This window comes from Mustela nivalis, assembly GCF_964662115.1.
Source record: "Mustela nivalis genome assembly, chromosome: 1".
NCBI lineage: Eukaryota > Metazoa > Chordata > Mammalia > Carnivora > Mustelidae > Mustela > Mustela nivalis.
Window position 1 is genome coordinate 3,700,603 of NC_139020.1, and position 20,825 is coordinate 3,721,427.

Here is a 20,825-nt window from a genome sequence, read left to right on the forward strand (position 1 = left end):
GTCCTGGCGGTTCTTGGAAAAGTTGAGCTCACAGGGCAGAACTCAGCAAAATGGGGAGGAAGGAAAGGTATTTGCCTTGTTTCCCAACAAAGGGAATGAAAAACAAAGGCTGTTTTATATAAAGGAGTAAAGATGCTGGAGGCCAAGCCCCACGAGGGCCATCGGCTGCCGTCCATCGCGGGCCCCGGGGCCCGTGGGTGCACATAGTTGCTGTGGGCACGTGGTCGGGCTGAGGCCCCCTTGAAAAAGTCCTCTGTGCCTGTTTTGGCTTCCTTCTGTGACTCGGGGCTCAGGGTCTGTTTCTGACACAGTTTTCGGTGCGGCCTCCGCCGCGAGCACCTGTGTCGGGGGGGCGGCTTTCTAGCGAGGACGGAGGCTCACTGGAGCGTGTCCCCACACTGGCTGGGGCCCTGGGCACCCGGAGGCCCCCTCTGTCTCCGAGGGCTTCGTCCTCAGAGGGGTCCCCTAGTTCCTTAGCAGTGGGGAGCCCCTACGGGAAAGGCTTGGGAGAGGGGAGAGCAAGGAAGCAGTGACGGCATCAGAACGGAGAGCCAGCCCGTCCTCTACTCCTGCGGTGACTTTGATCTTCAGAATACGGACGGTTCTCCTGTTGCCACCCGCCGGACACTCAGGCTGCAGGACGGTGTCACAGGCGAGGGTGCAGGCTGTCAGGACTGACGGGCGTTGGTGGACACGCCTGTGCAAGCAGGTGTCCCCGTGCCCGCCTGGGGTGGGGAGGCGCTCAGGTGTCCAGTGATGCCTGGAGCAGATGTCACTACGCCCACTTGAACCTGATTAGAGCCCGAGCGTCCAGCCTCTGGACCCGGACCAGGACTAGGCCTGAGGTGTCCCAGTTCCCACCTGGGCTGCGCACAGAACTCGGGGGCCCTGATGAGCCCGGAAACGGGTTCTGTGGAGCCTGACCTGCCCTGCGACGCGGCCCTGTCTGGACCGGCTGCCCCCTCTGCCGGCACACACGCCGCCCCGCTGACGGGCGGGTAACCGGCTCCTTCCCCGGCCCCTTGGCGGCCGTGCCCCCGCAGGTGTTCCAGAAGGACGGGCACCCCGTGTGCTTCGACACCTCCAACGAGGACGACTGCAACTGGATGATGCTGGTGCGGCCGGCGGCGGGGCCCGAGCACCAGAACCTGACGGCCTTCCAGCACGGCAACGACGTCTACTTCACCACGTCGCGGGACATCCCGCCGGGCGCCGAGCTGCGCGTGTGGTACGCCGCCTTCTACGCCAAGAAGATGGACAAGCCCATGCTGAAGCAGGCCTGCCCCGGGGCCCACGGTACGCGCGGCCCGGCCACCCAGCAGCGGGAGGGCAGCTGTGCCGGCGAGCCGGTGCGGTGTCGGGCGGGCCGGGCTGCTCTTCCCCCGGGCCTGGCTCTGCCGTTGCTTGTGCAGTGTCAGGGCTCGCCCCTGAGCCGGACGCCGGCCGGGAAGTCAGGTGCTGGAGCACGACCGGCTGATCTGCAGCCCCGTCCTCCGGGCTCTGGGTGCGGTGACCCCTCCCTGCCCACTGTCCTGTGAAGGGGGTTGGTGATCCGCTGTGTTTCGGGCAGAGGAGACGGAACACAGAGAGGCTGGCGAACCCGCCCTGGGTCATGGTGCCTGAGATGCAGGAGTCGGGTTCAACCCTGGTCTCCTCCAGGACTGGGGGTGTGTGCAAGAGCGGGGGGTGCGTGCACGTGTGGTCATGTGTGCGTGTGTATTCGCATGTGCGTGTGTGTGCACATGTGCATACGTGTTCCAGGAAAGACCGGGCGAAGGCCGTGTGTGTGTGTGATTTGCCTAAATCCAGCATTCTTGTTGGAAAAGCAACCCAGACTGTGTGTCCTGCTGCCCCGGGGTGTGGGGCAGCACAGTGTGAAGGGGCCCACGGCGCTTCAGACCCCCGTGTCCGGTCGTGAGGCTTTGTGCATAGCCTGAGGCCACGTCCTGCCACACCACGTCTGTGGCCATGAAGCCCCCCATTCCCATCCATGCCTGATGCTGCCCCGGACAGACGCCCCGTTGTTCCTCCAGGGACTTGTTCTGGGGGAGACGTGACCCTCTGTCCTCTGACCGCCCCCTGCGCTGCAGGTTCCTGACAAGAAGACAGTTTCCTTTCTCTTACGATCACGGTGGGCTACAAAGCGGGTCCTGACGTATTTGTGAGGCTCTGGTGTGTCCCGCGTGGTTGCGACCTTGTGACCCGTCCCCCCACCTCGGAGACTTCCTGGTCGTGCCTGCGCCGGCGTGTGACGAGAAGTGTTCGCAAGGCCGCCCACACCAAGCCCCCCACGAGGGGGCTGCCTCACACCCCTGGAGCCTGAAGGCCAGGACCCGGTGTTGGTGGAGCTGGTTCCTTCTGGAGGCCTCTCCCGGCTTTGGGTGTGGCCAGCAGCCCGTGGCGTTCCGTGGCTGGTAGAGGTGTCAGCCAATCCCTGCCCCTGCCCTCACGTGGCCTTCTCTCCTGGGTCTCTGTGCTCCCTTGGAGGGACGGCGGTCGCTGGATTTCGGGTCCGCTCTACTCTGGTATGGCCTCCTCTCATTGACGTCTGCCAAGGTCCCATCCAGAGACTGTGGGCGGATGTGAACCCCGGGGGCCACTCTAACGCACACGACGGGCTGGGTGCGGGGAGTGTGGAGCCACTGAGGGTGCCCTTGGGGAACGTCGGTGGGAGCCGATGGCCAGACGGCCTGCATGCCGGCTCTGGTGGTGTGGAGGGCTGGCTGCCTTCCCAGAGATATTTGCAGAGTAAGTCCGGGAGCCTTACGGGGTGGACTTTATTGTGGAGGGGAAGGTCACAGGACGCGTTTGGAGAGACCCACAGCTTTTCACTCAGCTGCTCCCAAGCCCACCCTTTAGGATTTGCTGAAACCAGGTGCCTGACTTGGCCCTGGGGAGGCACGGATGTGTCCCGCTGGGCCAGGTGTCCCCTCCGAGTGTGGCGCGGCCGGGTGGTGCGGCTGGCCTCCCCGGGGCCGTGCAGGTGCTCCGGGATCGTCCTGACCTGGCTTTCTCTCGTTCTGGATTCCTTCCGGCCTCAGCAGCTGATGTGCGTGTCCCGGCCCTGGGACCAGCCAGCTGCACACTGGGTTTGTGTTATTGAGGCTGACCTTGTCTGCTGTGTCCTGCACGATGTCTTCCCCTGTCACGACTCTCGGGTCACAGTCAGAGCAAGGTTGCCGCCCCTCCCAGAGCGGGGTTCTGCTTGCTTTCCCTCCGGGACAGCTCTCTAAGCCAGAGCTGCATTTGCAAGGGAGGTTCTAATGGAGTTAGTCTGGACTGTGTCGACCCGGACTGCCGCCTCCTTATTTTCCCACAGGCACCGTCCTGGGGAGCCCTGGGGAGCCCTGAGCTGTCTGTCCTTTGTTCTCCCGTGTGTTCCTTCTGAGAACACGGCACACAGTGGGCCATGACATCCCCATCCGCTGGAAGGCACAATCCCCCTAAATGAGTATTGAATCAGGAAAGCAAATAAGCGATAGAAATAACTTTTCATGGTTTTTCACTCTCTTTGGGGGGAAACGGCAAAAAAGTAGCTCGTAGAAATGTAGTAGAAGTTGTCGACTACTGTTGACTAGTGGGCTTCTGGGGTTCCTCACTTCTTACACCTGCTGAATGATGGCTTAGCTCCGGTGGTGCTGGGAACTCCCCAAAGGACACATGACGTCCACCGCGCATCACTCCAGGCCGTCGCGCCCTGCCTCCACTGCTCTGTTCTCCCGCCCAGCCCCCTCCCAAAGCCCTGCCGCCCCCTCCCAGGGGCCCCCTCCTGGCCCAATGAAGCCTCTGGAACCCCGCTCCAGCCCTGCCCGCCCTGAGTGGCTGGGGCCCCGCCGAGCAGTATTGGGGGCTCACCTGGCTGAAGCATTTTTATGGGAGCCCACCAGGCCCATGTCTTGGACACTGGAGGAGGGGCCGAGACCTGTGAAGAAGGGCCTGGGCGAGCCAGAGAGCTGTCGTCGGTGTGACTGTGAGTCCCCAGCTCCAGGAGGTCGGGGGAGGGGCTTAACCTCTCCTTCCCAGCGACTGGGCCTCCAGCCTGCACGCCCTTGGGACCCCCGCAGTGGAATGGAGTGGGGGCCTTTTGGGGGCCATCACTGTGCACTGGGCCCCATGGCAGAGGGGCGGAGCAAGCTGAGGGGCCTTAGTGAGCACCACCACATTCTAGAAGAATCATACTGGGGGCCAGCGGGCAAGGAGCTGTCTTCCCATAAGTTACTCAGAGTCTTTCTTGGTGAGCATCAGAACTGGGGAGACTCCTTCATTTCATTCTGTCTCTTTTTCCCATTTGCTTCAGAATACATCTTTGTTCTAGAAATCTAGAAATCAGTTTGCAGATGGCAGACCCAACTTCTCAACATAGCAGAATTGGAGGAACAGACACATCCTCAAAAAAAATAACTTCTGTTTTTTTCTGGGTAGGAGATTGACTTTTCACCTTTTTTCTTGGTTTGACATTGAAGTTGGTTTCCTTTCTGTGCACGCGCAGGCCTGCCGACCCGCAGGAGGGACCCGGAACGCCTGGTCTGGATGGGCAGGTGCGAGGGCTCAGGTCGGCGGCTGTCCTCAGATGTCGTCCGATTTTTAAAAACTACTTCTCTAATGAGAAGGATAAAATTCACACACATCTATAACATTTGGAAAACGATTTTCAATCACTATTTGAATGACTCTTGGCCTTTTTGACTAGTGTTTTACGGTATATTTTAAAAATCGGTGCAGTTGACATACAGTTTGTGCACGAGAAGACTCGGCAGTTCTCGGCTCGCCACTCAGTTTCGATGGAGGCATGCGGTGGCCACAGCCAAGAGAGAGAACATCTCCTCGGCCCGAGGGATCTCACGGTTCCCTAGTGTGGCTTTGCGCTCAGTGCCCTGCAGGCTGCCTTCTGTCCCCACGGCTGAGCTGTGTCCCTCCTGGTCTCCAGGAAAGCCCCGCGTTTCCCCACAGGCGAGTTCTCCCTCCGTGGACCCTTCTCTTACTTCTGTTTCTGGGCGTACTTGGAACTCACCGTCCCTCCCCAAGTATCCACGCCCCGTGGCTCCCTCTGTGGCTTCTCCTGGGGCCTTGTGGCATTACTGTCACTTTGATGCATCTCTCGTGTTGGATATTTAGGTGACGGGCCATCAAGAAACGCGTTCTGATGGTTGGCTCATTTTTGTTCTTAAAAATTCTGACCTTTTAGCGACAATTTTTGGAAAAGGAGAGTTCTTCCCTTGATGCGGGGACGGGTCACGACTCGCTGGCCCTCCTGACTGGCCTCAGAGCCTCGTTGAGGAGAAGGGCTTCTTGTGTCCCGTTAGTGTGAATCCCACTCGCGGGGGTGGGGACCTTCCTGCTGGACGTGGCAGCCCCTTGGGACCAAGGGAAGTGGCCCGGGTTCACCGGTCCTTCCAGTAGCCCCCTCATCATCCCTGCCTGAACCCGTCCCGTGCCGGTGTCTCCTCCCCTCCGTCGAGCCACGTCCGCTTGAGAAGGTGCGGGGGACGCGGGAATTCGGCTCTGGCTCCGGTTCCTCCCTGACCTCGCGCCGACGGTCTTCAGGCGGTGGACTCGGCGGGCGGCGAGGGAGAGCAGAGGACTGGCTGGGCAGTTCCCATCACAAATGTCCCCCTCACCGGCTGAGGAGGACTCAGGAGACGGACACAAACAGTTCTGCATCTCTCCCTTTGTGTCTTTGCAAACTTGCCGCTCGCTGTGGATACAGAAAGAGGCGTGCTTGGTCCCCGCTCAGAGCACATGCACAGCTGTGACTCGGGGTGATTTTTTTAAGAATGCAGGAGTTTGCTGAATGCGTGTCCCCCGGAGCGTTGGGTGACGGTCGTGAGTGCCAGCACAGGCCGTGCGGCGGTTGGGTGGGAGTGGTGGCGAGGGCGCGTGGGGCCACCCGACGGGGCCTGGAGAGATGGGCTGGGCCAGGAGGTCATGACCAGAGGCACACTGAGAATGTCCCCAGTTTTTAGGTCCCATGGGAGCCTTAATAATATTTTTGGGAAAGGAGGCTGCTGTTTCCCTCTGCACAGCCAGTATCTCCCCCGTCCCAGGAACCTGCCGCTTATCTTTGGGGAGTGAGGAAGGCGGGCTGAGGGCCACCACAGAGGCCACCTGCCTGGGGGCCCCACTTACATTCAGATGCAAAGTAAACAGACCTTAAACCTCAGCTCCTCGGGGACACTGGCCACAAGTGGCTGCCACCCCAGACAGCCCGAGTGTTCAAGGCCATCGTGTCATCCCAGAAAGTTCTGGGGGATGACGCTGGCCGGGAGCCGCGGCCACACCAGGCCCAGGGCCCGCTGACGGCCGGTCTCTCGTACAAGCCAGAGAGAGACTGAGGAATTCATTCTGCTCCGTAGGGTGTTTCCTTCTCGAAGTCCTGGGAAGGGACGCGTCCTTCCCACCGGCCCTGCTTTGGGAGGGAGGGAGGGAGGGGTCGCGTTCCCGTGACTGGGACAGACCCCGCAGCGGGGCCGCTCCAGCGCACCTGTCTGTGCTCAGTCTCCTCGCCTGTGAAACAGGGGAGTCCCTGGGGACCGAAGGTGTCCGCGCGTGAAGCCCCAGGAGCAGGGCTGAGAGAGGAGCTGTGCTTCCCGCCAGGACGGCACCGGCCCCGGGTGGACAGGTGTGTCCCTGGGCCGCGGGCTTCGGGGTCGCGCCCTGTGCATCACGCTTCCCTCTGCTCCTGTGAAGCTGCAGGCACCCCGGAGAGCAGCGCCGCGGTGGAGTCCGAGCCCAGCCAGTGGGTGTGCAAAGTGTGTTCCGCCAGCTTCCTGGAGCTGCAGCTGCTGAACGGTGAGCCTGTGGACGGGGCGGGGTGCGCCGGGGCGTTGGCGGGGGGGCGGGCTCCGGGGGGCGCTGTCGCTTCCTTGTCCTTCTGGACCGGTGGCCTCCACCGCCAGCCAGGAGGGCGTTCCCTGGCCTCGTGCGAGCAGCTCCCTCCCGAGCCTCTGCATAGACCCCACCCGGGTCCCCAGATCCGCACGCACGGGAGCGGCCCAGGCCCTCCGGCAGCTGGTGCCGGGACCCCTGGCCTGGAACGAGGCTCCCGCGGGCCTGGCGCCAGGGCTCTGGTCCTCTTGCCCTCTGGCTCTGTGCTGGCTCCCGTCTTCCCAGTGTGTTCAGCCGGGCGGGCTCCTCACTGGCGGTTCTGCTGTGTGGCCGACCTGCCGAGCCCTTCCTGTGACACACGTCACCTTCTGTTCGCAAACACGTGTTTGCTCTTTCATTTTCTTTCCCTCCCGGGACCCAGCTCCTCGAGGGCACTCGCCCAGCTCGACGGTCCCACGTGTGGAACCAGCAGAAGTCACAGCCCCTTCATGCTGGAGGCCTGGGCTGTGGTGGGGGGCAGAGCCCGGTCCCCGGCCCGCTTGTGTGCACAGGCCCCGTGTGTCAGTACCGGGTCGGTCCCCCCGTCTCATGGGTCATTCCCCCTACCTTGCCCGTGAGCTGAGGTCCAGCCGGTCCGGGCCTTCATTGAGGGGAGCCCGTCAGTACCGGGTCGGTCCCCCCGTCTCGTGGGTCATTCCCCCTACCTTGCCCGTGAGCTGAGGTCCAGCCGGTCCGGGCCTTCATTGAGGGAGCCCGTCTGCTCTTAGCTCTGTGCACACCCCTGCCTCCCTCCTGGGGTTCTGTGAGTCTTTTCTTGGGAGACCTTGGAGGGCTTTCTTGACTTGAAAACAAAGCAAAGCATTTTTGCTTTTGTGCAGTGTTTTTTAGATAAATTCATTTATCGTGAGTTGACTATTTCCCAGAGTTTCTCTTCAGAGGCTCCGTTCCTGAGTGAGTGTAGCATGACTTCATCATAAATGCTGGAAACCATGAGTGTAGGGAAGGAAAGGGGCCTGGCCCATAGCACCCCGTCTGGAGAGGGCCACGGTGCTGTGCCGGGACAGCTTCTGCGTCTTCCTTGCACATCCATGTGTGCGCGCTTGTACTTTCTGTAAAACCGTGTGCCTGGGGAACGTGCCTGGCTTCATCGCCTAATTTACCTTTTAAAATAGTCCTGTTTGGTGCAGTGAAAACGCTTATATTTTCAAAAGCAGCAGAAATAAATTTTTATTTGCCCACGAAAGGGCCCACTCTCAGCAGATGAAGGTAAAAACAAAATGGGGGCAGGGAGCAGCCGTCGGGACGGGCTGCCTCACTGTCCTTGCGCATCTGCTTCCCTTCCCCGCAGAACACCTGTTGGGTCACTTGGAACAAGCCAAGAGCCTGCCCCCGGCCAGCCAGCACGAAGCAGCGCCCGAGAAGGAACCAGATGTGCCCCGGGGGGAGCCTCCTGCGGTTCCCAAGAGTGTCAGTGCCACCAAAGAGCAGAAGAAAAAGCCTCGAAGGGGAAGAAAACCCAAAGCTTCAAAACCTGAGCAGCCTCTAGACATCATAGAAGGCAAGGAGCCGCCAGGTGAGGGAGGGCCTGGGGGAGGAGCCGGCAGGGGAGGGAGGGCCTGGGGGAGGAGCCGGCAGGGGAGGGAGGTCCTGGGGGAGGAGCCGCCAGGTGAGGGAGGGCCTGGGGGAGGAGCCGGCAGGGGAGGGAGGTCCTGGGGGAGGAGCCGGCAGGGGAGGGAGGGCCTGGGGGAGGAGCCGGCAGGGGAGGGAGGGCCTGGGGGAGGAGCCGGCAGGGGAGGGAGGGCCTGGGGGAGGAGCCGGCAGGGGAGGGAGGTCCTGGGGGAGGAGCCGGCAGGGGAGGGAGGTCCTGGGGGAGGAGCCGGCAGGGGAGGGAGGTCCTGGGGGAGGAGCCGGCAGGGGAGGGAGGTCCTGGGGGAGGAGCCACCAGGTGAGGGAGGTCCTGGGGGAGGAGCCGCCAGGTGAGGGAGGTCCTGGGGGAGGAGCCGGCAGGGGAGGGAGGTCCTGGGGGAGGAGCCGGCAGGGGAGGGAGGTCCTGGGGGAGGAGCCGGCAGGGGAGGGAGGGCCTGGGGGAGGAGCCGGCAGGGGAGGGAGGTCCTGGGGGAGGAGCCGCCAGGTGAGGGAGGGCCTGGGGGAGGAGCCGGCAGGGGAGGGAGGTCCTGGGGGAGGAGCCGGCAGGGGAGGGAGGGCCTGGGGGAGGAGCCGGCAGGGGAGGGAGGTCCTGGGGGAGGAGCCGCCAGGTGAGGGAGGGCCTGGGGGAGGAGCCGGCAGGGGAGGGAGGTCCTGGGGGAGGAGCCGGCAGGGGAGGGAGGGCCTGGGGGAGGAGCCGGCAGGGGAGGGAGGTCCTGGGGGAGGAGCCGGCAGGGGAGGGAGGTCCTGGGGGAGGAGCCGGCAGGGGAGGGAGGTCCTGGGGGAGGAGCCGGCAGGGGAGGGAGGTCCTGGGGGAGGAGCCACCAGGTGAGGGAGGTCCTGGGGGAGGAGCCACCAGGTGAGGGAGGGCCTGGGGGAGGAGCCGGCAGGGGAGGGAGGTCCTGGGGGAGGAGCCGGCAGGGGAGGGAGGTCCTGGGGGAGGAGCCGGCAGGGGAGGGAGGTCCTGGGGGAGGAGCCGGCAGGGGAGGGAGGGCCTGGGGGAGGAGCCGGCAGGGGAGGGAGGTCCTGGGGGAGGAGCCGGCAGGGGAGGGAGGGCCTGGGGGAGGAGCCGGCAGGGGAGGGAGGGCCTGGGGGAGGAGCCGGCAGGGGAGGGAGGTCCTGGGGGAGGAGCCGCCAGGTGAGGGAGGGCCTGGGGGAGGAGCCAACGGGGGAGGGAGGGCCTGGGGGAGGAGCCAACGGGGGAGGGAGGGCCTGGGGGAGGAGCCGGCAAGTGGGGGCTGGTCCTGGGGGATGATCTGGCAGGTGCAGGTGGTCCTAGAGGAACAGCTGGCAGATGGGGGCTGGTTCTGGGGGAGGAGCCTGTAGGGTAGATCCTGGGGGAGGAGCCACCAAGTGAGGGAGGTCCTGGGGGAGGACCCGACAGGGGAGGGTGGTCCTAGGGGAGAAGCGGGCGGGGAGCGGGTCCTGCGCTGAAAGCCTCAGCTGGGGGGAAACTCGGTGTAGAGAGGCCAGGTCTGGGAGGAAGCCAGCCTTCCCTTCCCCCCGAATCTGCTCTCTAGAGCACGAATCCCTGTAACACAGTGGGCGCTGCAAAGCGTGCAGGTTGTGAACAGTGGCCAGGGCTCCACCTGTCACCAGCGCCCCATCAGGACAGGGACGTGGCCATCTCCCCAGACTTACCCACCTTTGCTTGCAGGAGTCAGCCTTGCCCCTCCTGGGGTTTCGCGCGCATCCGTCTCTCCATGTCCAGGGTCCTGCTCGTGGCACGGAGAACGAGACTTACCCACGCCGGGTTTCAGGCTGCTCCTCCTTTGCTGCGGAGCCGGGTCATTGCCGGTGGGAATGTCCCGCCCTCCGCTCCCGCAGCACCCGGAGCACCGTGCATGGGCTTGTAGCTGGCTTCCAGGCTGCGACTGGACTCATTCTCTGTGATGGTTTCCTCAGTTGCGTTTGGAGGGACCCTGGCCCACTTTCTTGGGTGTGCAGAGCCCATGGCCCCTCCATCCTCGCGTGGCCTCTGCCAGCAGCACCTGATACCAGCAGACTCCCGGCGGGGGGAGTCTCTCGTATTGGGACCAGATAGGATGCTGAGCCCTGGGTCCCTTCGCTAGTTCTTCCTCTTTCTCCCTGTGTGTGTGGTTCTTGCGATCCGTGCCTACAACCCTGGCCTGGCCGCGGTCTGCTCTGGCGTGTCCTCTGGGGTTGGTTGTGGTCAGTCCCCTGCCCTGGCAGTGACATGGCCTGTCCCACTCGTTCACACAGAGCCAGTGGCCGAGATCGTTACCGAGGTCCCGCCGGACGAGCCCGTGGCCGCAGCACCAGACGACCGCATCATGGAGCTGGTCCTGGGGAAGCTGGCCGCCAGCCCCGGCGACACCGGCTCCGTGCCCAAGTAAGTCCTGTTGCGGTGCTCAGAGTGCCGGTGTGGACAGCGCACCGCCCGACGAGAAGGCACCCCCGGCAGGGAGACTGGCTCCCTCCTTGTGGGGGACATGGGTGTGCTTGGGAACAGCAGGATCGTTCCCAAACTCAGGACCAGAGTCGTATGTTCTCTGTGAAAATGGTTAAAAGCAAAAAAAAAATTTTTTTATCCTAGTGAAACCTGCATCACCTAAAATTTTCCATCTTAACCACTTTTAAGTGCCCAGTCCTGCCGCATTAAGTCCTTGCACGTTGCTCTGTGCCCTTCACCCCTGTCCGTCTTCCCAGACGGAAACTCCGCCTTCCCTGACACCCCTGCGACCTCTGACTCTGCGAAGACAGAGTGCCTTATAGGAGGTCGCTGGGTCCCTAGGTTCCTCGTACGAGGACAGCTGCATGGTGTCTGTACTTTTGCTACTGGCTCTCTCACTCAGCTGTCAGACTGGCCCCCTGGGAAGGCCGGACGTTATTGCGTCACAGAGACGTACGTAGGGGCCCTATCTTGTTACCTGTCCCTCCGGCGACGGACACTTGGTTTCCTCGCACGTGTTGGCTGTTGTGAGCAGTGATGCTCACGGCATTTTGTTTTATAAAACAAAAACGGGCTGTGTTTGAATCTGTGTCACTTTCACAATTTGTTCTGTGTTTTTCCTTTCATTTTTGTGAACAAGGAAAATACTTCAGATTCCAGTGCTTATTTTTGGTACATCTTTGCTGTGATGCTGAATAAGCCGGTGGTAAATTTTCTTTTCTTTTTTGGCCTTTTTTGGCGTGCCTCTTGTAGTTCTCACCACTTGCCTGGTCCCGTTGCTTCTGGAACCCATGCAGATACAGTGGGGACCAGCATGCTGTCAGACACGGGCCCCTGTTCTCTGTCCGCCCCCTTCTAGCCATTTCTGTGGCTGACTGTCGGATGGACCTTTCATAGGGAGCAGAGGTCAGGGTCAGAGAAAGGATAAAGCAGGGTAGAGGCCAGACCCCGTGAGAAAAACCGCACAGTTGGGGTTATTCTGGGCGCAGACCGAGCCGTGAGCTTCCTGGCGGCCAGAGTGAAGATGCAGAGTCACCGAGTGGCCTCCCAGACCACACGGACGCCGTTGTACACACACGGTGTCTGTCTCGTCTGGATGCCCAGAGGCGGACACGGCACCCGAGTACCTTCCCTCCCGTCTCGTGTCACGCGAGGAAGTTTTGGCAGGAGCTCTTTCCGAGATGACGGTGACCTGGGACTTCCTCTCCCGGGGTGCGGTCTGCCCGCAGGTTCCCGCACCATCAGAGCACCACCATCACCCTCAAGAGGAGCCTGATTCTGTCGAGCCGGCACGGCATCCGGAGGAAGCTCGTCAGGCAGCTGGGTGAGCACAGGCGGGTCTACCAGTGCAGCATCTGCAGCAAGGTCTTCCAGAACAGCAGCAACTTGAGCAGGCACGTGCGCTCGCATGGTGAGTCCCGCAGGGCCGCGGCCCACAGACACGCGCTCGTGGATGGGCCGGGGGTGGGGCTGCCGAGGACCCCCCAGACGTGCCCCAGGGACACACCTGGAGTTGCGACCCGGCTCGGTGTTGGTCTGCTCGCAGGCGACAAGCTGTTTAAGTGTGAGGAATGTGCCAAGCTGTTCAGCCGCAAGGAGAGCCTAAAGCAGCACGTCTCCTACAAGCACAGCAGGAACGAGGTGGGTGGGACCGGCTTCTGGGGCTGGCGAGGGGCGGGCGTGCAGGACCAGCGGGCGGGGGGGGGGGGGGGGCAGGGCAGGCTGCCGGGAGGAGGAGGAGGCGGGGAGGGCCTGGGGCAGCAATGGGCAGTGGGCCCCGGGGAGGAGGCGGCAGGGCCCCCGGGCTGGCGTTGGCCCTGCGCTCCCGGAATGGGGCGCTCTTCCTGGGCGCCTGGACGGCAAGAGCGGAAACGGCTCGAGTCCCTAAGCCATGTGGGAGGGAAGCGGACAGCGGCGCAGACCGCAGGCTCGCGGAAGGTGCCGGCGTGGGGGGCAGGGACACCTGTCGAGGTGGCCCCCCCCTCCCGCGCTGACGGTGCTGCTGTCGCCAGGTGGACGGCGAGTACAGGTACCGCTGCGGCACCTGTGAGAAGACCTTCCGCATCGAGAGCGCGCTGGAGTTCCACAACTGCAGGACAGGTGAGCGGGTCCTGCTGGGGCCGCGCGGCCACAGCGGCAGGCAGGACACGCCACCTCGCGTCGGCCGTCTCCCTCTACTGCACTTGCTTCAGGATAGCTGCTCCTTGTCCCGAAGGAGATGCGGCTGGAAACTTGCCGTGGGAAGGGGGACACGCGCCTGCCGCCCTCTCAGTCCCCCCGGGCGGCCGTGTGTGCCCCCACCCGAGGCTGGCGTGAGGTCGGGAGCGAGCAGAGGTGTGTGAGTGTCCTAGGACCCCGGGATTAGGACCTGTGGGGGAGGGGTTCGGAAGGAGAGCCTCCCTGCCACCTTCACCGTCCGCTCTCCGTTAGCCGCGATGCCTGGTGGTGGCCCCGACAGCCCAAGGTGGCCGCCCGGCACAGACCAGCTGTGCTGCGAGCCCACTTCTGTCCCCCGTTTGGAGCCTCACTCACTCGTGTGCTTGGACAGCCTGTGGTTGGTGGCCTCTGTGGGCCAGGCAAGCAGGTCAGGCCCTGTCTGCTTGTGGTCCCACTCCCTCCGGAGAGGCTGGGTCCGGTGGCAGTGGGCATAGAGACCCACCGGCTTGGCCCTCGGTCCCGAACTCCAGTCCTGGAGACTCCAGTCTGTGTTGGCTCTTGGCCCCTCGTCTCTCAGAGACCCCCACGGGCAGCCGGCACCTGCTCCCGGCATCCGCAGCTCCCTGGGTGTGCTCGGGTCTGGGGACTCCTGATGGCCCCACGGCTTGTCTCTTCGCCGCTCCTTGCTCCGTGATGGGGCTTCTGTGCGGGGCGGGCGCGTCCCGTTTCCCTGAGCTCCCTGCCTGCGTGTCCGTCTCTGTGCCCACGCCGTCCCCTCCAGCGTCCGTGCCCTTGGCCACCGGGGGAGGAAGACCCACTAGTCCTCTTTGATCTCAGATTCTCTGGGCGCAGAATGAGCGGAGCAGAAGTAGTAAAAGAAGTCAGAGCTGCCACTTGTGCCCGCCAGCTTCTGGTCCTGTTAACCGGGCGTGTACCTGTTTTTCATTATATGGAAATAGCGGAGCTGCAGTGAGTTACTCTCCAAGGTTAGGAGTTTCAGACGGAAAACAGAATAAACCAGGAAACCGAGGTCCTTTCTGTAACACATCATCTGCAGCCTCACACTTTTCCTCCGCACTCATGTTAAGGGAACGTGTCCTCTGTAGACCGTCAAACTGCAGATTCCTGTGATGCAGGCAGGAGCTTTTGGAGATGTGTAGACAGATGGGTTGTGCTCAGGCATGTGCTCAGCGGGACCAGTCCCGGAGCTCACCTCGGCGGTCCTCGCGTTGTCCCTGACTATCTAGGCAGAGCTGGAGAGCAGCACGGGCTCACGCCCAAGCCCTCGGTCACAGCCTGCACCGTCAGCCTCCCGGGCCGCTCGGCTCCCCCAGACATCCACCGCCCCCCTGCAGTCTCCCCACACCCCCACCAGGTCCCCGGTAACAGGCATTTGCTCTTTGTTGCTGCATTTTGTGGAAACACAGGTATAGACCTCGAGGGCGGGGGTTGCTGGTGGCAGGTTACAGTTGGGACCGGGCACAGGTCTGGCTTCCTGAGTTGGGGACGTGCCCGCCCCATGACAGGGAAGGCCGCCTGCACGGGGCGGACTGGCCTCCGGCCGCTGAGCCCTCGGGAACGGCTGCAAGTGGGTTCTCCGCCTGCACCTGCTGGTGCTCGTGACAGAGAAGGCCGGAGCCCAAGGACAGCACTGCCCCTTCCCCGACTCGCGGGCCCCGGGACACGGGCCACCTGCTCAGGGGTGGGGGCTCACCGCGGCTGATAAATGCCAGCCCGGGGTTGGGGGGGGCATGTACGCGGGGCGGTGTGCGTGTGTGGTTGTACAGGATCATGAGTGGGGCTTGAGAGTGTGGGGGGGTGTGAGAGTGTGAGGTGTTTGTCGGGGTGTTGGGTGTGTGTGAGTGTGCGGTGTGTGTGGGAGGGTGAGAGTGTGGGTGTGCGAGTGTGGGTGTGTGTGGGGGTTTGGGTGAATGTGGGTGTGTGAGAGTGTGGAATACGTGAGAGTATAGGTGTGTACGTGTGAGTGTGTGTGTGAGTGTGTGTGTCAGGTGTGGGTGAGTGTGGGTGTGTGTCTGTTAAGAGGGACCTAGAAGACAGTTGTGTGCCCGGTGGGAGAACCTGGGCATCCGTGCGTGTGGACGGGGACAGGTGGCAGGGAAGGGAGGGGGCAGGTGGGTCGTGGCGGGGCAGGTGGGGCCGGAGCCCAGGGCGGCGGGGGAAGGACACCACCTTCTCTGAGACCAGGGGTCCGGGCCGCAGTCGGGTCGGGTGCAGGGAGAAGGCCAGACCTGTGGTCATTCAGGCCTGGCTCCTCCGGGGACACATCCCCAGATGCCAAGGAGGCGTGTGCGGCAGGGGCGAGGCAGGGCCAGCGGGGGGAGCCAGTGTTACTTCCCTCCGCGAGGACCTGCCGGCTCGGGCCCCTTGTGTGCTCCGCGTGTGGTCCCCAGTGCTCGGCCGAGGGTGGTGGCACCTTTCCCGGGGGGCTCGGCCCCCCCTGCAGCTTGGCCCTCCCCCAGACCCCGGACCCTGGGCCTCGTCGCCGCTCCGCCCCCACGGCCAGGATGCCGATCCCGTCTTGAGCGCTCTTTACCTAAACGCCGCCATGTGTCTGCTTGCTCTCCCGACAGATGACAAGACGTTCCAGTGCGAGATGTGTTTCAGATTCTTCTCCACCAACAGCAACCTCTCCAAGCACAAGAAGAAGCACGGGGACAAGAAGTTCGCCTGCGAGGTCTGCAGCAAAATGTTCTACCGCAAGGACGTCATGCTGGACCACCAGAGGAGGCACCTGGAAGGTGAGCGCCACCGCGCCGGGGGCTCAGGCGGGGCCGGGGGCTTGGCCTCGTGGGGTGCCGCCTGCGATGCCGCTGCCCCTCGGGGTTCGGGGAGGCCCAGCCGGTGCTGGCGGGGGGCCGAACGGTGTCTTCGCGGGAACCCCCAGAAACATCCTGGATGTTGCACGCTGAGCAGAGTTAAGAAATCCGGACTCCATTGTTACTATTTTTTTAGAAATCCAGACTCTTTTTTTTTTTAAAGGTTTTATTTATTTATTTGACAGACAGAGATCACAAGTAGGCAGAGAGGCAGGCAGAGAGGCAGGCAGAGAGAGGGGGGAAGCAGGCTCCCCGCTGAGCAGAGAGCCCGATGCGGGGCTCGATCCCAGGACCCTGAGATCATGACCTGAGCCGAAGGCAGAGGCTTAATCCACTGAGCCACCCAGGCGCCCCCTTTTTTTTTTTTTTTAGGAATCCGGACTCTCTAGGATTGAGGACTACGCCGTCCTTAAAAGCATTTCTTCAGAGTCTCTCACTCTCTTGAGAAAATGCTTTTGATAGGAGAGAAAGTGGGGAGTAAACAGCGTATGAAATTGGGAGGGGGTGACCTTGCAGCCTCGGGCACAGAGCAGAATGTTCTGGGCAGACGCCGCGGCTGGGGCCGTATGTAATTTCCCCCGTGCCCCTCAGGCGCTCTGCGGGCCCCCGATGGCCCCTGCCGTCTGCAGCTGCGGTGCTGGGGAGCCTCCCGTCCGCTGGGGGCTGACAGGAAGCCGGCTGCAGGGGAGGCTGGGGCGGTGGGTTCAGCAGCAGGTGGGGGGAGGGGCCGCACGATGCGGGGCTGAGCTAGGATGGGGCTGGGGGTGGCTGCGCAGGGCAGACGGGAGCCCCGCGTGGGAGGGCGCCCGGGCCGCGGGTGTGAGCCGGGCGTTCCCGCCCAGACTTGCGCGGAGATCTGGCCAGACAGATCCTCTTTGCATCGGCATCTTCGTTGTGGTCGTCCCGGTTAGTCCCCCAAAGCCACGTCCCCCTTGCACACCAGCCGCAGTAAGCGGCCCTGGCTGACCACAGCACCTTTCTGTAAGAGCTTGAGAGGAGCCATTTGAGAAAGAATTGCAGATGACATTCAGACGTGTTGAAAAAGAGAGCAGAGTCGCACGCAAGGTGTGCCTGGGGCACGCGGCTGTGTGTAGACGCGTATCCTGCCTCTTCCGAGTAAGACGGGTCCATCCTGTAGGAATTTCACACCCACTTTTCTGCTCGGCTGTCACCCACGTGGCTTTGGGAAATGCACCTCTTTTCTCTCTGTGACCCTTCGGGTGGGGGGCACCTGGGCCTCTTCTGCTGAACCTGGTGCCCACTTTGTGCCTGCAGGGCCCCGGGCAAGCCCCACTGTGCCTTGGTTCCCCCCAGGCTGGTGGGTGGCCGAGCCAGCCCCTGCTGGTGGAGCCCCAAGCCCCATATGCCACCTGCCAGCGGTCCTGCCGGGGTCAGCATCTCCTGACGGGTGGGCACGTGGGCGGCATCTTACAACTGGTTTTCACCACGTTTGACAGCCGACACACGAGGCTGATCATTTTCTGCGGGACGAATGGACGGGTCTCGTGGTTCCCCTTCCCGTCAAAGCCTAGTCTCAGCCACTGCTTCTGCTCTGGTGCACCTTATGCTGCTGGGAGCCTTTGGGGATGTTGGGTTTTCACATCTCCTTGACTGGGCGTTCTTAAGTCCGGCCCTGCGTTCCCTCGGTGGGATGCAGGAATGTTCCAGCACGGGTCCACTGGGTGGAAAGGCACTGAGAGCGAATTTCTCTTTTATTGAACGATACCCTGTTCCTGTGAGTTTCTAGAAATCCATTCTGATCCCAGGTATGAACTGTGAGGTCTTCAAACCTTAAGGAGTCCCTTGTCACTTGGTTTTTCTCCCTGATCCTGATTGACTGATTTAATTTGCAAGGATGAATATTGGTATCTTTTTGACCAAAACGGTCATCCCTGAGAATCCTACTTTGGCCTTGGGCGCTGGGATCAAAGGAGACTCCCTTCTTCAGCGTGAGCTGCTCCGTGTAGCTCCTTGACACCGTAAAACTCCGAACCCCCTTGGGTTTTCACACGCTTCGGGAGCACGAGTTGTGCCACGGTTTGCTGGGGCGCGTGCAGCCGCTCTTGCCTGGTGCCCGAAGGAGCGCTGGTTCCCGTGGTGCGTGCTGGGGGCGCCAGCCCTGCCCCCGCCGCCCAGGCAGCCACGCCGGCCGAGCGCAGGTGCCCAGCACGCGCGTGCTCCTGTGTATTCACTCTCTCGCTTGCGGGGGGCATTCCAGGCGTGCGGCGGGTGAAGCGGGAAGACCTGGACGCCGGTGGCGAGAACCTGGTCCGCTACAAGAAGGAGCCCTCGGGATGCCCCGTGTGCGGCAAGGTAACGCTCTCCCTTCGGGAACCGAGCTGGGAGCCCCACCCGGCCTGTCGCTAAGGCCCCGAGCTGCAGGAGAGTTTCTGAGTGCGCAAACAGAGGCATGGGTTGTCGCGAGCGCCAGCGCCCGCGCGTGTCTTACACCATTGTCCTCGCATTCTGCTGAGATGCGTCTCCCGTGAGTGAGCTAAGACGCGTCTTCTCCTCCGAGGCTGGCTTTCCCCCTGAGCCCCTCCTGGAGCTCGCCCTCTCCTCCTCAGCACCCCTGCCACGCGTCCTTGTGGCGGAGGACCTGAGTGCGGGGCCCCGAAGGCGCAGGGAGGCCCGAGGCCTTCCCTTTGTCCAGGCAGAGCCGGTCTAAGTGCCGACCCGCCCCATGGCCATGGGCGCTCCGGGTGAGCGAGGCGGGACGCCACCCTTAGGGGCAGGTGCCTCCGAGGCGGGCCGTCCGGGCTGTGTCCGGCAGGGCGGCCTTCAGTCAGCTCCGTGCCGGGACCCGGTGCCGGCACTGCCGTCCAGGGTGCGCCAGGTTGCACGTAAAATGGAGCTGTTCTTTGTGAGCGAGACGAGAGTGTGGCTGCTCCTCCCTCAGACTCGCACCCCAGGACTCAGGAGTCTGCAAAGCTCCTCGGTCCCCAGGGCTGGAGCTCCCATCCGTCCCTTACGCAGAGCACCTGCTGCCAAGCGGTTCCGGGGGTGCCCACGCGGGCTCCGTGCTGCCACAAGGGGGCGGTGTGTGACCACCAGTGGGCGCGTGGGGGTGGGGTGGGGAAGGGGCGCTGTTGCCGGCTCAGCCTCCTCCAGTCCTGTCCCCCACCCCAGAGCCCCGGGGCCGGAGCCCTGAAGCCAGGGTACAGCCCGCTGCCCCCGGGTCTGGACACCAGAGAGGTGAAGGTTACCAGCCCACGGCCAGCCGTGACACGGCCCAGCCCACCGCCACGGGGTGACGTGGCACCTCTATTGACCTTTTCAAGGGAGAAAATGGAAATCCGTGTTTCCATGTGGAATTTCCTGACTTTCTTCAAACCACAAAGCAAACCAGTCAGCAGGATGGAATGGCCTGGGAGCCCCATGTTGGCGTGTGCCCTGGGTGTGGGGGCTGGTGAGGCTAGAGGGAGGGGGAGCTGGTGCCGGGGTCTTCCTGTGAGCCTGGGAGCCAGGCCCAGACGTGCCAGGGGACGGGGGGGGTGAGCGGACCACCTGCTCCCCCGTGTCCGTGACCGTGTGTCCTGCTCACCGTCCTGCTGTCCGCCGGGACAGAGCCCGTGTCCGTGACTGTGTGTCCTGCTCACCGTCCTGCTGTCCGCCGGGACAGAGCCCGTGTCCGTGACCGTGTGTCCTGCTCACCCTCCTGCTGTCCGCCGGGACAGAGCCCGTGTCCGTGACTGTGTGTCCTGCTCACCCTCCTGCTGTCCGCCGGGACAGAGCCCATGTCCGTGACTGTGTGTCCTGCTCACCCTCCGGGACAGAGCCCGTGTCCGTGACCGTGTGTCCTGCTCACCCTCCTGCTGTCCGCCGGGACAGAGCCCGTGTCCGTGACCGTGTGTCCTGCTCACCCTCCCTGCTCTCCACGGAGCCCTTGTCCGTATCCGTGTGTCCTGGTCAACCTGCCCTTAATCACGGACTCTCGGGGAGCACAGGCACCATGTCCCCTCGATGCCCTTGGGAGATCACAGGTGTGAAACCACCTCGCCCTTGACTGGCGTTCAGACACATTTTATTCAGTGACACATTCATTGTGTTTGCGTGGAGGGTCTAGACAGGAAGGGAGAGAGCTCGGATCTCAGATCAGCAGGGCCTGCAGGTGGCCTCTGCAGCCATTTTATCTCAGGGGCTCTGTGCCAGAGGGCACGGGGTCCCCAGCATCCCAGCCTGGCCCCACTGGGGGTGTATGGGGACGTGTGTGAGCCTCCTCAGCCACTGCACTAGACCAGAGACAGCAGGTTGGGGGAGTTGGCATGAATTGTGCCTGAAGCCCGGTCCCCACCCCAAGGGTGGCACTCTCCCTCGGTACGGACTCTCAGAAGATCCCGGCTGGTTCTGTGATTTTCCGGCTTCTTGAAAGGCCCCGTCCTAGTGAAACATCTAAGTGAGTGAATAAAACAGAGCCAGATCGCACTGCCAGTGGAGGCGAGAGGACAGTTGGTTCCCGGGACAACACAGGCTCATACTGAGACCGTCACTGGCTCACGTTCACACGTGACTCCAGCCCCGAGGTGGGTCGTGGGCAGGCATCCAGGGTGTCCCTGCCCAGTCCCAGTCTGTGAGGTCCTGCCCCTCTGCCCGCAGGTGTTCTCCTGCAGAAGCAACATGAACAAGCACCTGCTGACCCACGGCGACAAGAAGTACACCTGCGAGATCTGCGGCCGCAAGTTCTTCCGCGTGGACGTGCTCAGGGACCACATCCATGTCCACTTCAAGGTGATGCCCAGCGCCGCCCTGGCCCGGGGAGCTCACGTGGCAGCGTGGCAGGCCCTCGTGGTCAGCATCCCAAAACACCTGTCTGCTTGGCCCGTCTTCCGGCGGGCGCTCGTGACCCCCTGCCGCATCTCGGGCCCCTGCGGCGGGGCTCACCTGACCGTTCCTCTGTTCTGGGTGCTTCCTGGTGAGGACAGCGAGGAGTGGGGGGCCGTGAGGATTCA

At 63.0% G+C, this 20,825-nt stretch overlaps 2 protein-coding genes across 8 annotated transcripts in view; both read left to right on the forward strand.

Annotated features, from left to right (window-relative positions):
- The window catches only part of PRDM15 (PR/SET domain 15), a 61,038-nt gene that overhangs the window by 23,539 nt on the left and 16,674 nt on the right, over positions 1-20,825 (forward strand). For 4 of the 7 annotated variants that reach the window (XM_082721670.1, XM_082721667.1, XM_082721665.1 and 1 more), the window contains 10 exons: positions 1,044-1,296; positions 6,688-6,789; positions 8,174-8,398; positions 10,693-10,822; positions 12,112-12,293; positions 12,429-12,523; positions 12,895-12,982; positions 15,631-15,798; positions 18,095-18,189; positions 20,473-20,604. In XM_082721670.1, the coding sequence (XP_082577796.1) occupies positions 1,044-1,296; positions 6,688-6,789; positions 8,174-8,398; positions 10,693-10,822; positions 12,112-12,293; positions 12,429-12,523; positions 12,895-12,982; positions 15,631-15,798; positions 18,095-18,189; positions 20,473-20,604 (1,470 nt within the window). The remainder of the gene's footprint in view (positions 1-1,043; positions 1,297-6,687; positions 6,790-8,173; positions 8,399-10,692; positions 10,823-12,111; positions 12,294-12,428; positions 12,524-12,894; positions 12,983-15,630; positions 15,799-18,094; positions 18,190-20,472; positions 20,605-20,825) is intronic. The other 3 variants (XM_082721666.1, XM_082721668.1, XM_082721671.1) reach the window with 1 other exon arrangement.
- The window catches only part of TMPRSS2 (transmembrane serine protease 2), a 302,633-nt gene continuing 298,471 nt past the window's right edge, over positions 16,664-20,825 (forward strand). The window contains exon 1 of the mRNA XM_082721983.1: positions 16,664-16,671. The gene's annotated coding sequence lies outside the window, so the exon portion shown is untranslated. The remainder of the gene's footprint in view (positions 16,672-20,825) is intronic.